General features: G+C 49.9%; 1 protein-coding gene across 1 annotated transcript in view; it reads left to right on the forward strand.

The window, feature by feature from the left end:
- The window catches only part of UIMC1 (ubiquitin interaction motif containing 1), a 34,514-nt gene extending 17,514 nt beyond the window's left edge, over positions 1-17,000 (forward strand). The window contains exons 5-12 of the mRNA XM_010281595.1: positions 134-198; positions 2,702-2,790; positions 3,711-3,790; positions 7,041-7,209; positions 12,751-12,829; positions 14,349-14,469; positions 16,223-16,286; positions 16,744-17,000. Of these exons, the coding sequence (XP_010279897.1) occupies positions 134-198; positions 2,702-2,790; positions 3,711-3,790; positions 7,041-7,209; positions 12,751-12,829; positions 14,349-14,469; positions 16,223-16,286; positions 16,744-17,000 (924 nt within the window). The remainder of the gene's footprint in view (positions 1-133; positions 199-2,701; positions 2,791-3,710; positions 3,791-7,040; positions 7,210-12,750; positions 12,830-14,348; positions 14,470-16,222; positions 16,287-16,743) is intronic.
- Positions 17,001-17,400: the final 400 nt, after the last annotated feature.

Consider the following 17,400-nt stretch of genomic DNA (forward strand, 5'->3'; position numbering starts at 1 on the left):
GGATACTTAGCCATTTCCAGGAAAAAAATACCCAACAAATTGGATGTAATGCCATGGACAGAATCTGATGACCCAGCAGATCCCGGTTAGCTGTGTACATTGTTTTATATAATATTGGAATTTTCCTTTGCAGGCCTCCCAGGTGCTGCCTGCAGAGGATGTGCATGAAGATGGGGAGCCCATGCAAATTGCACAGAGGTGAGGAAGGTGATTTCAGAGCATGGGGCTCACAGGCTCACTCTGGTGACGTAGGCTCTTCCACTCTCCCTGGAGCATTTTGGGGTGCAGTCTCACCAGGGGTTACTGCAGGGCCTGGCAGCAGGGCTCGCTGGAAAGGCTATCTGCAGTCGCTGCCATTAGGTATCCCTGGAAATAGATGGCTTTGGAGCAGTGTGGGAAGGAGGTGGGGAGAAGAGATCAGTTACTCGTTTTAGTTTATAAAATGTGCAAGGTGCATCCTGGTACAGGGACTCGATCCTTGCCCTCTGAAGCTAATGTGACATGATGCAGTAAAGCTGAAGGTGAGTTATAGCGGTGTTATCACGTGGCCTGTAGCGGAAGGTGCATAGGCAGCATGGTGGAGGGTTTACTGGATTTCTGTGTGTATTTTTATGTTCTTGCCTTATTGCTGAAGAGGAAAGAAGGGAGGAGGAAGCCAGACGGCACTGCCTATCAGCCAAAGATAGAGAGCAGTGCTCCAGAAAAGCCACTTCAGCAGATGACAGGTGTGGGACAAGTCAACATGATTTTCTTCAGATTTAAGCCTACTCCTCTTTTCCTTTTTTTCTTCTCCTTCCTGCGGGATGCAATTCTGCAGTGAAGGCTCTGGGAGAAGAAGGGCAAATGGGAGAGGATTCAAAGAGCCAGTTACAAGAGAGGGCAGATAATGTCATGTTTTTAATTTGCTGGGTTTTATAATTTAAACCTGCTTTGGAACAAAAATGCCAAGTTTCCTCTGATCTAACAGCATTTGGCCTGAGCAGTTAATAACAATATGCAGAGTATGAAAATCCCTCTTGCTTGCACCTTTCTAACAAGCTTAAAGCTCGCCTTGGGGAGCAGGAGGAACCTGCGGCTGCCGAGCCTGATGAGTCTGTGACAGCTGAGGTCTGAGCTTGTGTGCTTGTGTAGAAGGCACCGAGGTGTGCGCTCTGCAGCGTTGGCCTCCCGCCTGCTTAAGGCAGAAGAAGCCAGGGCTGAATATGAAAAGAGAGGGACCTCTTTCCTTTGGTGTAGCTGATGAGGTTAGTTTGGGACATTCCCCAAGCCACCCAGGAGCTCCTGGTTGCCCCCCTTGGGGCTGGGATGCACCTGGGTGCTGCGGCCTCTCCTTGAGCAGCTGGCACATCTGCAGCAAGGCAAGAAATGGCTGCAGTCTTCACAGTTTTGTGCACATTAAGTGTTGCCATCTGGCTCCTGGTAACTTGCCAGCAGAGTCCTCTCTTGGGTAAGGCTCAGGCACCCCGGCCGGCTGGCCTCAGCAGCACTTAATAGGAAAACGTGGCTCTGAGCTGTCTGGAGGTAGTGAAGCAGTTTTGGAAGCAGCAGCAGTGAGAAGAGGCTGCTTTACTTTCTGCGGGCTGTTCTGCCTGATTGTTTTACGCTTTGTGCGGAGCATGGTAGATTGGGGTTTTAATAAATGATTATAGGCTTTGTTACCAAGAGATAGTTGGTGTAGCAAGAAATGTGGTTTGACTTCAAATTGATTAGCCCATTTTATAAATGTCATAGCAAGTTGTTTTGTGTAACTTCTTTTGAAGTGAGCCCTGATGTTAGACACAGAGTAAAACATGCAGCCTGGATTCATAACAAATGCTTTGAGATGCTTTATTTAGAGGGAAAAGCCACTTGTGATTTCCTATCAGAATTTTGTTACTTATCATAAATCAACAGTGGCTGTTCTCTCCTCTCTAAGGCCTGTGGTTGAGCTTAATAAATCTTCTATTTGTCAGTATGGGGATTCATGTTTTTAAAGTGCGTTCTTGCATACTTGATCAGACTAATCAGAAAGCCACGCGGAGCGTGGAGCATGTCAGCATGGGTGCCAGACTTGCTCAGCAATGTCTGCCTGTTTGGGAAAGACACTGTGCAGTGTTGGGGGAGGAGAAAAAAGGAGGAATCCGAAGGTCAAAATGAGAGGAGCGGTAGCTGGTGCCACTCGGAGGAACCGCTGTGCTAATGTTGTTAGGACTTTGCTGCAAGGAAGCCTTGCCTCGTATTGCATCCGTGATGCTTCTGGCTGCCATGCACAGCGATAAGGAATAAAATTAGCAGTGTGAGGAGGGAAAAGGTAATGTGGGACAAACCAAGTCTGTGTCTTTCCTCTCTGAGAATTTCCTTCCTCAGACAGAAGGAAGCGCAGCCCTGCTACCTGCCCAACTCCCAAATCTTCTAAGAGTAGAAAGAATCAAGGAAGTCCCACAGTTGTGAGCAGGTATTTTTGCTCCCTGACATGAGATAGTGACCTTTCATGCCTTTTTGTCCAAGGCTTCTAGAAGGAAAAATGTTCTCTTTGGGGTTTTCGCTTAGGACAGCATTTTATACCCATATTTCACTGTTATCCTGGTCGTTTCTGGCTATCAGATATTGACCACTTGGAATTTAAGGCATTGTCCGCTGTTCTGAACTGCGTGAGACAGGTAGGTGTGTGCTGTCACACCTACTGCATTGGAGATTTATATCATATTCATATTTTGAACAGTGTCTCCATGTTGACCCCACTTGACAGTAAAAGGAGCCCAGATATTGCCATAGAAAACTCTGCTGAAGAAGAGATTTCTGTTTGCCCAGGTAAGAGGCACTTGAGAATGTTCTGAATTTCGCACCGAAAGTTACACACATAAAATTCAGAGAAAATAAGAGAATTTTCAAGTTATTTGGACAAAATAAGATTTCTTTCCTGCCCTTGTTTGTTATGGCTGAAATAATCCAGGTAATTTAGTTTGATTCCCTGGTTTTGGACCCATTTACTCTAAGACAGTTCTGTGACCAGAGATTGCTGGGGACTTGCTGCTGAAGAGACACCATGATGCACATGGGTATGGAAGGATCACTCAAAACAAGGCGTCAGGAGTGGTCTCTTCAATGCAATCAAGAAATTTTCAGATTTTTCAGTTGCAACATATGTGTAAAGCATGAGAGCTGAAATGATTTTTGTCTTAGATTAATGAAAAATGTTTGGGACCAACAAATTTTTCTTCCTTGGTCTCTCCTACCATGTTTGAGATTTTCCAGTCCAGGGTTTTAAGTGAGAAAATTAATGAAGAGACCACTCCTGTTCATGAGCGGCTGTAGAGGGAAAGGTCATGGTGCTTGGAGGCATATTTTGTTGCTAAGGAAGACGTGGAGGTCTAAAGAACGTGTGACTGTGAGGCAGACCACAGAATGGGATCTCTGTTTGTCTTGATGGGAGGGAGAGCTCTATTCTTGCTTTGTCTCTATCCCAGCCAGTGTCCCGCACACTTTCCCTGTGTCTAGTGTCACTCCCCCTGAAGCTGCAAAGCTGCAGCGGCTTTGTCCTCACACCACCATGCTGTGACTTTTAACCCCTCATCTGGCTGTGGTGATGTATATTATCTGATAACGTTTGTGACAAGTCTGAAAAATGTTTTGAAGCTGTGAAAATGCTGTTAAGAAATGGGCTTATCAACCAGTGAGGAGATAGTTTGGGGGCTGCAAACCTGTGCTGACATGGAGATGTTTTTCTGCAGAGACCCAGCCGAGTCCACTGAAAGCTATTGAGGCCGAGAGAGAAGAGCTGTGCTTGGGCAGCAGAGAGGCACCTATGCAGGTAAAAGAGCCTGAAGTTGGGGAAGGGTCCTGTTTCCAGTCCTGCCTTCTAGACTTTGGTTCATCTGGGCTGTGCTAGTGTTTCCCTTTGGATAGCTGGCAGCTTGGGCTTCTGCTATTGGGATCCTCACAAACACTTCCCTCTTCACTTCTGTCCACTGCATCATGACTCCAGTCCCTTTTGGCTGGGGGCTGCGTGCAGCTGCTTCTGGAACCTTTCAGTCCTGTAGCTGGAGAGTTATCAATTCCAGCTCCTTTTATACCACAGGCACTGCTGTGCTGGAGGATGCCATCAGTGTGGACAACAGGGCTGTTGCTTGCCCATGCTCAGAGGTTTAGTGCTGTGATGGTCCGTGATGTAGACAGACCCCAAGAACTGTGAGGGGAGTCCTAGTAAACCTCAGTCACTCATGTAACACACTTTTCCCTGTTACAGTCCTCTGAACTTCGGTGTTTGTTCTCCACAGACCATCTCCAAGAGACTAAGAGGAGAGGTTTGCCCAGAGACTGGGCTGGGATAAAGATGACATTCAAGTGTTAAGGGCTGGTGGTGGTTTGTGAGCAGAGTGACCTGAGCCCAGGAATCTTGATTTCTGTGCAGTAATAGTTAATAGCAATAGTAACTCAGTGGCAGGGCCATCCTCTTATGTCCCAATGCAGATGCACGCTGTTGTGCGGCTCCTTTCCCCATGTTGTCACACCTGTGCAGCAATTGCTTTGCAGCTGTTGCTGTACCGGCATCTGACTTCAGTTCCTGCTTCTGATAAAATTCCCTTTGTCTATTAATTTAGAGAGCGATATCAAAGGGGTTGCCAAGTACTCCTCTGGCAGGGTACATGAATACAGAATCGTACAGCTCTTGACAAGAGGATTCATTTGTGGAAGGCTCGTTCTGCGAGTCTGCAGCTTGTATGGTGCGTCTGCAGCTCCGATGTCTCATTGTCAGAGGCCTCTTAATAAACCAGCTTCTGCTCTCGTGTGCCTTTCATTCTGCAGGTATCTCAAAGCACTGTTCAGTCAATTAGAGACTGCAGCAGGGAGAGGTGGCGGTCCTGTGCTGAGCCAGGTAGCTGCAGCCACTGAAGCATATCATATTCGTGACCCTTTTGGCTGTGCCCTGTCCCTTGTGCTTTGCAGAGGGTTCCCTGGGTCCCACACCTCCACCTAGATGGCACAAGATGATCAGCATGGTGTTTGGGAGCGGTGTGGTGGGGCTTCCTAGGGATTGCTCGACAACATTATCACTGGCAGCAGGTACCGGTCCGGAGCCTGCAGCCCTCCAGGAAGACAGCAGAAACAGCTACCGTGTGCATCAGCAGTTAGCATGAAGTGAGCATAGACTGCTGGGACTGACTTCTTCCTAGCAGATGCTGAGCTGGGACACAGGAGTCTTGTTGAGCTCAGCCTCTAGCATTGCTCTTGGCTGGCTGTTGGCTGCAAGGACTATGTCTGTAGACAATTTCCTCTGCTAAAGAGGAGAGGCAACAGCCTCTGCCTCTGACAGGAGTGATTGGTTCTGCAGTTGAGGTTTTCCAGACTGTTACAGCAAGGTTTTGTACAAGAAGTTTTGGGACCGTGGTGTCTTTTGTTACAGAATGTTGCGTTTCCATTTAAAATTAGTAATTTAGCACTGAATGTAGGCGGGCAGGATGTGCAGAATCGGTGATCTCCTAAGATTGCTTTAAAAATGGTAGCTAGAAGGAGCAGTGCCTGCTGCTTTTCCCATCATATTTTTTACATGTGTTGTCTGACTAGGATAATACAGGTTTGATCTGATCATTCACATTTGACACATCTTGTTTTTTACGACTCCTCTGTGTGACGCCCCACGGTGAGGACTTCACAAGATGTAGAGACACTGAGATGTGAGAGCAGGGTACAAGTGCTAATGCTGTAAGTGGTGTACTTGAACAGCCTGTGTTCGGCTGGAGGAACTCGTGGCACCTCTTCCACAGAAATCCGGGGCAGAGAGCCTCCCTGGAAATGAGAGCTCTGTTCCTGGCGGTTGGCGCTGTAGCCTTTCAACTGTGATCTGGGAGAAATGCGTTTTGTGAGTTGGATTCTCTGTTTAAGGCCCAGTCTTGCAATTTTTTGCATAGCTCTTCTGAGTCAACAAAGCACCCTCCTTCCCTTTAGGACATAAAAGTCAGGATCAGACCTTCATTTGGAAAAGCGAGTAATAAACCAAGTAATATGACAAAGCGCTCCAGTGGCACTGAGCATCTTTGCTGACCCCAATTACTGCTTCCCTGAAATTATACCATTGGAGGGAAGCAGACAGCAGTTTTGCTGCATGCTGCCTGCATGTCATTGCTTAGCCCTAAGAACAGAAGACTATCCTGTATTCTTTTCCTATAGGTTTCTTCTACATGGTTAATATTTAAATAACTTATTTTAATCATTGCTGAGCGGAAAGGTTCTTTCTTAAATGTGGAGAACTCTTGTAGCTAAGCCTGACTAGGCAATGATCTAGTTATGAGTGAGATGGCAGCAGTCTGCTGCATCTTGTGAACATCAATAGCCCAGGGAACAGGCTGTATCTTCACGTGGAGCACCTTTGCAGAGAGTATCGGTAAGTGGTAATGGCACCTGGAGAACAAACATGGGCTGTGACATTTTGCCCTGGTGAAAAGCCACTGCTAGTAATTTTGTGTGACGTGGATTTTTAATGGTATTTCCTCTCTCCTTGACCTGTGTCCCTTCTGACTGCTCCAGCCACCTCCACTAGAGAGGAGGAGCTTCCCAGTGATCTCTCTGAACTCCCTAAGAGCACAGCAGCCTCCTTTCATCCTGGAGGAAGCTGTGCTCCCAGACAGTGCTGCTTGTGTAGCGTGGATCATGTCCAGAAACTGATGAGCACCAGTCAGGTGTTGAACTCTTGCTTTGCCCCATGAATTTTCCATCAGTTTCGCTTCTGAGCTTTCCTGATTAATGGAAGCTTTGCCATTTTTCAACAGTAGTACAGGTGGTATTTGCCTTAAATGGTGTGCATGGCTGTGCAGGGAGGGTTCACCATGATTCAGCAGGACATGTTGCCTTTGGAAGAAGAATTAGTTATTAGTGCTGCGCAGTTTATTCAGCCAGTGGTGTTATTTCTGACTGGTGTGTGATGAAGGGAGAATAAAAGTTTCCAAGAAAAACTGAGTCTATGGGAGAGTGAGTAGCTACCAGACAGCATGGAGCTCTGCACCTAGCAAAAAAAGAGAGCGCACAATTAACCATCTGGCTAATTTTTTCCTCCTCTTCCTTAGGCTGGTGGAGATGAAGATGCTGGCAGGGCTGTGTCTGAGTGCAGTCCTACAGCTGCTGACCATGTTTCCTGCCCACTGTGTGACCAAGGCTTTCCAGCTACAGAGATTGAGCTACATGCCATGTACTGCAACGGCATCGTGGGAGAGGAGGCTGGCGAGGACAGCCTAGGTCTGCCAGGTGCTGCTTGTGTGTTTACCCTTTGTTCTCGTCCCCCTTTCCTGTTACTTGCAGTCAGGTGCTGCAGGCTTGTCCCTCTCGGGATATTTGGTGCGTGGCGTGGCATGTAGGAAGGTTTGTTCACTCTGCCTTGTTCCATCATCGAGCTGGCCAGGAGAGTGTTATCAGAGGCTCCTGTGTTTCCAGCACCTTCTGCATAGAGACATCTCTCTGATTGACTTCATAATTCATCACATTATTAGTCCCTTGGAACGCGTATAAGCTGAATATTATCCCAGGATCTAGCCCTGGATGCTTCAAGCAGTACTTGTAAGAAACATCTATTGTGTGTTTTTCAAGGACCTGCAGAGAATCTGCCAGTGGTAGAAAATGGCAGGCTCCTGAGCCACGCAGGTGAGCGTCCTTCAGGGCTCTTGAAAAGGGATAACGTTCTGTACCACTCCAAGCATGGCTGGCACTCTGCAATGAGTCTGACATTTTTATGTGCAAAAATGGCTTCTTCAGCTGCAAGAGATTGCAGAAAAGTTTCCCTCTTACTCCTCTAAAATTGCAAAATGATAGCTATCGATCTGGGAGCTTGGATTTTTCTCCTTCATGTGAAGAGTAAGGCATAGAAGCACAGTCAGAATGCCCGTATTAATCCTCTTTGCGGTCTTCTCCATGTCAGTTTTCTGTAGCCAACCTTTGTAGAGCTTAAGCGAACAACACCGGCTGGTTATCAACATATTCAATAAGTTCTGTTTTAGCTGCTGCTTGAAATGTAAAGTCTGTGTTAGCACAATGTCACGTAATATCAAAGTAGTAACTTGTAATAAGATTAACTTTTCAGGTTGTGAATGTATAATTTTCAGTTACATTCTGGGTTATTAAATGCAACCTAAATCTATGATGTTTAAGCAATTTGAGCAAATCAGAGCTAGTGCAAGAACTGTAACTTCTGCATTTCTCCAGAAGGAGGAAGTTTCACCATGTAATCTTAATGCAGAGTTGATGTAGTTTTAAAATACAAGGTCCCTGTTATACTCAATCTTTGGGGATATGACATGGATCCTGTCAAGATAACAGGAGCCAGAGTAGTGGCTGATACTGCTTGGTGCTGAATTTTGGTGGGGAGTCCTCTCTGCAGGCATAAACCAGCTATTAATGCAAAGGGTTCAGCTCAGGCAAATCACAAATTATCACAGTTCCTCTCCCATCCCCAACACTGATAAAGGTCTTATCCATGCTACAAAATGGAGCAGAATTTTTAGTATGCCTTTTAGCAGGAGGCCTTCTTTGTCCCTGGGGTAGTCAGGTCCCTGGGGTAGTCACGCAGGACAAAGTTCTGGACTGTGAGTATGTCCATTGATCCTGGGGAATCCTGACTGTGATCAGGAAAAGGCTTTGAATTCTTTGGCAGTGCGAGGGAATTTGTTCTTTCCTTTGGTGTTGCCTTTCCGCAGGACAAAGTTCAAGGCTGGCCTCTCTACTCTGCTTCCAGACTGGTCTCCTTGGGGATGTTTGTAAGGGTAGTTATTTTGGAATTGCTACTCTGCTGTTCTGGCTTGTTTAGACGTAACACACGTAAGAAAACCAGTCTGGAATAAAGGGATTTTGGTCTACAATAATGGCTTTAAGCAGAGCAATGGTTTTGAGACAAAATCACAGTAATTTGGGTTTTCTATTGCCAGTTATTTTAGTATTTTGCCTGTAGAGACCAGACTTTATTAGCCATAACAGTCTATGACACCTGTGCTGTTTGCATCAAGACTCTGCAGGACTGTCAGCATCCTGGACTTGGAGCACCATGTACGTGGGGCAGAATCCTGCCTGCTGGGGCTCTGGCTTGTGGGGCACCTCGGCCCGGTTCCCAGTGGCTGTACAAAGGCAACAGTTGCCCAGGGAGGTCTCAGTTGATGGGCTGGTCAGTGGGGTTTGGGTTGAATAGGCAGGGATGATGTTTAGCTCTGAGCAGAGGCCAGGCAGTAGCCTGGCACAGCTGTGTAGGTACAAAAGGACTCTGTTTCCAGGGCTGTTACCTTGGCATCCATCGCTAGCACAAAATCCATAGGCAAAGCTAATGCATGGGGAGAAAAAAGAGGTGGGAGAATTGTCTTCTGGAGCAAATGCCAGCTCCTCTGTGGGTCCAGAAGCTGTTCTCTACCACTGTAGTACCTCGCTGCTGGCTTCCTCAAGAGCACAGCAACAGCCTTGTGTGAGAGAAAATCAAAGTTCTGCCTTCTAAGCCATGTCCTGATCTGTTAACAAAAGATGGCTTCAGTTTTCCTTTGGTGCACTGGGTCAGGGGTTCCTGATCTATCTTCAGACTTATTAATTGGATTTACTCATGATGTCTCTAGAATTGCAAATTATGCAGTCCTGCAGACTGTAGCTGTCAGTGTTTTTCATTTTAAAATTACAAAAGGATGGGTTGTTGCTGGTTTTACTTCTCTTCTTTCCTCTAACATGCACCAAAGTCTTTCAGTGTTATGTATCAGGAGACCAGATCAGGCTGGCTGATATTTAAGGATTGGGTTTTCAAATGAGTTAGCTGGGCGGGATGAGTTACAGTTGCTTCCCCTACATATGTACATGGTTGCCCATCCCTGGCTGGATGCCCAGACCACCACATACCTGGGCAGTACGAAAATCTGATCATGAATTTCCATTCTCCTGTGGACTGAGTAAATAAAAAAGAAGAGCCTGCTGTTGTGTTAGCTACTGTACCAGGCTGGGGAAGGTTCAGGGTTTCCAGCTCAGTGACTGGTGTTAATTCCAAGTGCATGAGTGGAGCCGTGGAAGTGCTGTGCCAGCTCTCTCTTCCTTCGTGCACTCGGCTGAAGGGCTTGCTTGTGTCAGAGGAGCTCTCCACTGGAGTCACCGCATCCATTGCCACCTGCTGCTGCCAACACAGGAATCTGCTAGTCTCAGTCTGGAAGTGATTCTTAGCTGCTACTGAGTACAGCAAATAGTCTTGAGCTTCAGGACATTCTCTACTCCTCTTGCCCTCCATCTATGCACTCACAACCTCTCAGTTCCCAAGTGAGCCAGGAAAACGAGGATTTGGTACATCACTCCTTCCCAGAGCATTGAATACAACCCAATGCAGCTGTCAATTTTCAGTGTCAGTGCTGGTGCTGTTCAAAAACTCCTGACAGTGGTACTGATACAGCAGAAAGAGTAATGGAACGGGTGCGGAGGAAAACTTCATCACTTCTGAAAAAGGACAAGGTGCTGGTGAGCTTGTCACTAATAGGATCCTGCACAAAAAGTACTGAGAATGTGGAGGAAGCTGGTGCTGCAGGTGGGTCGTGCAGCAAGGCAAGGAGCTTGGCGACTATGGCCTCACGGCTCCATGTGTCGACCTGACCTGGCAGCCCCATGAGGTGCCTGGGGTGGGTGTGCTGATAGTGGGGACGTGCTGGGGAGGGTTTGCTCCTCTTCCCCTGGGTGCAAGCTGGAGCCAAGCAAGCCAAGGATGACTTGTCAACCAGAAGAAATGCCAAGCCAGAGAAAAGGTCATTCTCGGGCTACAGAGTGTGTCTGACCAAGCGAAGAGCATTGTGTCTGGGAGAGTTACAAGGCTCTGATCACACAATGGATCAGCACTGCTCTGTAGTGGGGGTTTTCCCCAGGGCAAGTGTTTTTCCCACGTTCTGAACCCCCTTCCTGCGGGCGGCCAGCATGTTTTGACAGGGGTCGTGCCTTGCCAGCATTTGGGAAGATGTGAAGGGGAGAGGCTCGCTCCGCTCTGCCTCGCTGTGCCTGTTGCGTGGCTGGCCCTGTTCTCTCTCCTGTGCCTCTGCTTCCAGCAGCACAGCTGGGGTCTTCCCCTGGGCAGCTGCAGAGCTGGTCCCAGACATCTCTAATGGGCCCATTATGCCAGATGTGTTCACTGCTCTTGGAAGAAAATAGAACTGATTAACACCTGAGCTGGTGCACGAGGCTCCAGAGGCAGTGTTAAAGGAATATTAACGAGCACATGCTGATTTGGAGAGCAGCTTAGTTGGGTTGTTGGGAGGCTGGATGGCCTGGGGGGTGGCCGTGGTTATCAGTCCTCCTTGTCAGGCTGCCACTTTGAATCTGGGCCAGGCTAAGTTAAAGAGAGGCATCCTCTCCAGTGCCTGTGAGAAATGAGCTGTTGGTATCAGTCATTGCCTGTGAGACAATACCCACATCCTAGGAAATGCTCAAGCTTGTTTCTTCAGCATGGATGTCTTCCATCAGCCCCAACAGCTCCTGAGCATCTCGCAGTGCATTTGCTGGTCGTGGCAGCAGATCAGTGATTGCTACTGAGGGAAAGGCCATGTTGTGTCAGCGTTGTGGATAGATACTGGGGTTGTCTTAACACTCTGGAAATGCGGTTTTGCTAAAACTCTGAAGGATTCCCTTTATTCCACACACAGTTTTGTGCAACCCCTTCTTTATCACAGATGATGTGCCAACAGTAACAGGTTTGTCATACCTATACCTTGGATTGAAACCTTTCCTCTAACAAGAGTGTGGGAAGGAAATCCATCACTGGGCTGTAAGATAGCTCCCTTCATTGTCCCCTTAGCCAGCTTGCCCAAGAGTGCTTACTGTGACATCTGTTTTGGAGATGGAGTCTTGAACATCCCTGGTGAAGCAAGCTAAGCTATCTGATACGTTCCCTGAGGATCTTTGCTGGTGGCATGTCAACAGGAATACACTGAGAGGAATTTGACTGAAAGAGACAACGCTCTGACATGCTCCCTGCAGACGCCTGGAGAGCAGGTTTGGAAAGGCTGCTTGGGCTTGCTGGAGGAACAGAAATTGTTGGACCTGTCATCAGCATGCTGGTCAGCCGGGATCTCGCTAGCTACCCATGTGTGTCAGAGCTGGCCCTTCCCTGCTGCTGCTGGAGAGCAGCACCACTGATGCTTAGTCTTCATCAGGAGGCCCCACAGAGCTGTATGGGGACAGTAGTACAGATCACCCCTGTTTCACATGGGCGGTGGGAAAAGCAGTGAGTGTAGGCTAATTGTTGTAACCTTCCCTTTCCAGCATGAGCTGTATCCCTCCCCAGCAAGGCTCGCTCTTCCTGCTACGTTTGCAGAGGGGCTGATGCCTCTGCACACCCTCTGCCTCAGCTCTCCTTGCCCCCGAGCTTGCAGTTACCATGCTCCCTGCCCTGCAGTGGGCATGGGCGCTTGGTTTGGCAGGGAGCGATGCTGTGCTGCTGGAACAGCTGTGTAACTCTTCTCCCAGGCTGTTGTGCTGCTGTGTGTCAGCTTTAAAATTACTGTAAACTGCATACTGTTGATCCAGCTGTTTCTGGAGGAAGACAAGTTACAGTGTGAACTGGTTAGCTGGCTTTCAAGTCCAGAGAAGGTAACTTCTTCAGTATCCCCACCAGAAAAAAGCAGAATTGGCCAGCTGCCTCTTCTGCAGAAAAGAAGACCCTGCCTGTCCCAGTCCAGTATTTCTTTGCCTCTACCATCACTTCTGCTTGAGTGGAAGAGATTGAAACTTGTTGCATTCAGACATGGTATAGGCGTGGATGGCTGGTAACCATTTCTGTTTTTTTTCCAGTGCTCACCCGGCGTCAGAGAGAGGCAAGAAGTAAAGCTGCCAGTGGTGAAAGTGGCCCAACATCCTTAGACATTGACAAGTAAGTAGGTATGCTTGCTCCTCTGAGATTGATTGTGTGCTTCAGTTCTAGCTTGCCTGTGGATGTCTTTATTCCTGTATAAATGCTGGCCGTTGGCCTTATAGCAGTATTTTCCTAAGAAATTGCCTGCTCTCAGTGCCTCTTGTTGCAGTGCTGGCTATATTTATACTGAAGCAAGAGGAATTTGCTGTTCTCAGATTGTTTATTTTTGTGCTAATTTCCTTTCAGCCCAGTCCATGGCGGGTCAGGGATCCATGGTCTCTGGCCACTGTGGGGGGAGCTGTAGCTAAAAAGGTGCTAACTCAGCTGGTTTCTAATGGGAAATTTGAGCTTGGTAACCTCAGGAAAAGAGGAGGCTAGGACAAGGAGGCTGTCAACATGGCACCTGTAGTGATATTCTTAATTAAATTAGACTTTCAGAATAGCAGTGGCTTTGTTTAATCTCTTCCCATGCAGCCCCTCCTCCTGCCACCCACACAAAACATCATAAGAGAGGATCTGACAGTAAAATCCCTGCTATGGAAGCAATTTTGCTGTTACAAACAGTGGATGGCAACATCACTAATGGAATTAGGCTAATTATAGAGAGGACAGCTTCTGTTTAGACACATTATCTGGGTAATCAGCACTGACTGGAAAGAAAATAGGGGAAAAGTACTGCAGAGTTTTGCTCGATGGGGGCTCTCCATATGCATTTTAGAGCCTGGGGTGAGTTTTACTAGGAGAGTACTGCTTATCAAACTGAACACAATGCTGCTGGGGCTGGTCCCTGGGGCTTGTCTCTCCTTGGAGTTGGTCCATTCCTGAATAGCTCCCTGGGTGGATGCTCCCTGAAGAACTGGTGCCCTCTTCTGCACAGAAGAGAGCTGGTGTGGAAGAAAGTGTAGCTGTATAAATCCATGCCTGAACTTCATTTCCTTTCACCCAGGATAATTTTCTTCCCAGGCACACTAAGTTGTCCTGGGTGAGCCTGGGCATCTTCTACACAAATGAGGGGGTCTGAGGAACACGCTGTGCCAGCCCCCCAGCAGAATTGCGTGCTTTGCATTCCTTTCCCAACATGGCATGATGTAAAATGGAGACAGTACAGAGAAAGACGTGATTTACTAGTCAGACAAGTTCATCCAGCCCTGGTAAAATGTCTCTCTGATTTAACACACTTGGTTTGCTTTTCAGGCAGAATTTAACTCCCCTTTGCGAAGCCCTCGCACTTCATTTCTGTGGATTTTGACAGGGTGTTTTATGTCTGGGGAGAAATCAGCAGTGTTTGAGATAGTTAGATGAGCAGATTTGATTACCGTCCCGCTGCTGCAGCAGCAGGATACAGAGGAACAGGCAGGGAAAACTGATAATCGCTCAGTCTTTGCAATTGGTGCCGGCCTGACCCCACTGAGTGAGACCCGGTCTGGTGACATGTCTTCTCTGTGGCGTGGCCTGGAGGAGGAAAGTCACTGCTAGTGGCTGGGAGCCGGTGCAGGGCAAATCCTAATGCAGTGCTCTGTCCTTTGCTGCCTGGCAGGTGTGAGAAGTGCTACCTCTGTAAGTCACTGGTGCCACTGCTGCAGTATCAGAGGCATGTGGACAGCTGCCTTCAGGCTGCTAGGCAAGCTCAGGGAACCAGGAGGCTGCGAAGCGCCAAGGTGAGGGACGACCCTGCAGACCACCTCCTTTGCTTTGCGCTGGGTTTGGGGCTGGGTTGGCAGCAGGAGCAGTTTCCCTGGTTTGAGGGGATGAGCTGACCTGGTGTAGGATTGCCTGTACCTGTGGGCCACTGTGGCCAGAGAACTCGTTGCTCTCCCGACCACGACGCTAGGACTGGTCCCAGGGGTGAGCTAATCCAGTGGAGCTGCCAGTAACCTCTCCAGCAGGCAGGCAGCCAGGGCTGTCCTGCTGCCAGACAGCACGCCTCAGTCCTGCAGGCTTCCTTGGCTGAATATAGATGGAGGGCAGCGTCAGGGTGACAAGTGTCTCTGACTCTATACACAAGTCCTTTCCCATTGGGGAGGCTTCAGAGCTGGAGCAGGGAGAACTGCTTCATGCCAGGAGCAAACCGCAGCATCCCAAGAGAAACACGGGGGAGCGAGTGCAGTGGAGGTGTGCCGGGTGTGGGGGACGTGCCTGGCTAAGGGAGGTGGGAGGCAGGAGCGTGGGTAGCAGCTGGCTCACAGTCAGTCAGGTATTGGCCCCCACCATGCTTTTTCCTGCTCGTGGTGGTTCCAGGGGACCACAGAGAGGGTCCTTTCCAGGCCTTCCTGCTGGTTCCTGCAGGCAAAGCCCTACTGCTGCAGCTTTGCCTGCGCTTGGAAATGTGATTCTCAGCATGAAGATGCAACATGATGTCTTAGTTTTGTATAATCCCTTAAATCCATCACAGGCCTCAGCCCTTTGGGGATTCAGATGCAAATGATGAGATTTCTGGTTGATGATTTTGGCTGGGATAGAGCCAACTGCTGTGTGGTTCAGAGTACTGCAGGGCATGGCTGCTCCTGCATGTGACCAGCTCCATGGGGGCTGTTTGACACTGTCCCTGCACCCCACAGCCGGCTGGCGTGTGTGGTTCTGCATGCAGGCACGGGCACAGGGCATGGGGGAAAGGTGCTGGAGCTGGACGGCCCTTGGGGATAGCTCGGCAAGGCTCTGTGTTTCCTCTGGCCCTGCCTTGTGCCGAAGTGGCAGCTCACCAGGGGAGCAGGTCATGCTTTGGCGGGGACTAGGCTGTTGGAAAGCTTCCTAGTGGCCCTGTTGGGCTTGCAGGTTCCCACCACGGCCCATTTTGGGGTGCTTTGCAGCTCCAACCCCACAGCTGGGATGCCAGTGCCTTCTAAAGCAGTTCTGGGGGTAAGGAGCAGCCAGGGCTGAGTTTGCTGGGCCAGCAAGGCTTAAAGCAGCCAGGCCAAGTGGTCTTCCCTTAGCCTGTGTGACCAGAGTGGCTGCATCTTCCCAGGGGCTGAGAGGGGGCACAAGATGTGCACTTCTGCTCTGGCTGTGCCGTTCCCTCGCACTAAGCACCCATGCCCTGGGACAGAGCCTGCCCTCAGAGGCCCGGTGCTGGGAGATGTGCCTGAGCCATGGTGCCCATCTGTCTCTGTTACAGCCCCGTGCTTGCTGGCTGGGCTTGGGGGTGGCTGCCTGCACCCTGGCCTTCTTCCTACCAGGCTTTGCCTCACTAACTGCTCTCAGCTGCCTCTGCTCAGGCACTGATCAGGCTGGGCACGGGGCAGTGCCCTTCTCATTGGCAGCTGGTTGTGCTCAGTTGGAGGCCCTGGAAATGCAGCCCTGCTGCTTGTGCCCAGCCTGACCATGTGGGCTGGGGAACATGTGGCCACAGGGCCACCCCAGCTATGGGGTTCCCTCACGACAGCACTGTGACTGTGGTTCTCCTCTCCTTGGCAGGACGGTGGAAGGCGGGAGAGGGGACTCCTCAGGATGCTGGAGCTCTCAGAGAGCAAGTCTGCAGGTGGGAAGCTGCTTTCTGTGCCTGCCTGGCTGGGTCAGGGCTGCCCTTTCCCAGCTCTTCTCTTTTGGTCCTGGCTCAGCCTGGGCTCTGCTGAGACAGCAAATTCCCCTTGAAGGTGTCTGTTCTTCCTGGGCAGAGCAGGAGGCTGTGGGCTTGGCTGGCTGCTGGCATCTCCCAGCTGGCTGCCCACATCACTCCTGTGCCCACTGGACCTGTGCTCAGAGCCCTGGCAGGGGTAGGGGTGTGCTCTGAGCTGTTGCATCAAGAGATGTCCAGCTTCCTGGGGGGTGGCAGAGTGCTGCCCGCCCTGCCTGCACACCAGTGCTTCACCCCCACGGGTCCAAGGACACGAGGAGGGGAGTGGGGGGAGGAATGCGCTCAGCAGCACCCTCCTCCCCTTGTCCATGGCTCACGCCAGAGCGTGGCCAGGCAGGGCTGACGTGTGTTCTTGTTGCAGGTGCTGATGCGGGGCCCCCCCTCGCTGGACTAGGAGACCAACAGTCCTCTCCTGCACTCTCAGCCAGAGCCGGCGGGCCGGCAGCGGCCAGCCCCAGCTCCCTTCGGCACCTTCCTTTCAACGTCTCCCCTGCAAAACCCAGCGTGTCCTTCTCGGAAGCCACGGACTGCGTGGTGGACTTGGAGCCCCATGCGGCTCTTCGCTTGGGCAGCCAGCAGCAGACCAAAGGCTGCCGCCGGAGAAAGCGCAAGTTCTGAGGCCAGCGGTGCGATGGACCCCTCTGGCAGCTTCCCACACCCCGGCAAGGGTCTGCGTGGCACCGTACCCCTGCTTCACCTGCAGCGTGTTCTCCCACCCCCCTTTTATATGTTTTATACACATATATATATGTGCAGGGAGTGCCGGGTGGAGAAGTGACTGTGTGTTTTATAGGTGCCTGTGCAGCTTTGCTCTGTTAAAGAAATGGAAATATATTTATGTATGTTTTTATGAAACTGCAGCAACACAGTGGAACTGGGCTGTCTTTCTCTGGGGCACGGGAGGCGCTGGAGGGTGGAGAGGAGGAACAGCCGACGGTGTGTCCAAAATCCCACGTCCCAGGGCCTGTCGGTGGGTGCTGGGGATGGGGGGAGGTTAGGGAAGTCCCCGGTGTGGTGA

This window comes from Phaethon lepturus, unplaced genomic scaffold (genome assembly GCF_000687285.1).
Source record: "Phaethon lepturus isolate BGI_N335 unplaced genomic scaffold, ASM68728v1 scaffold28022, whole genome shotgun sequence".
Lineage (NCBI taxonomy): Eukaryota > Metazoa > Chordata > Aves > Phaethontiformes > Phaethontidae > Phaethon > Phaethon lepturus.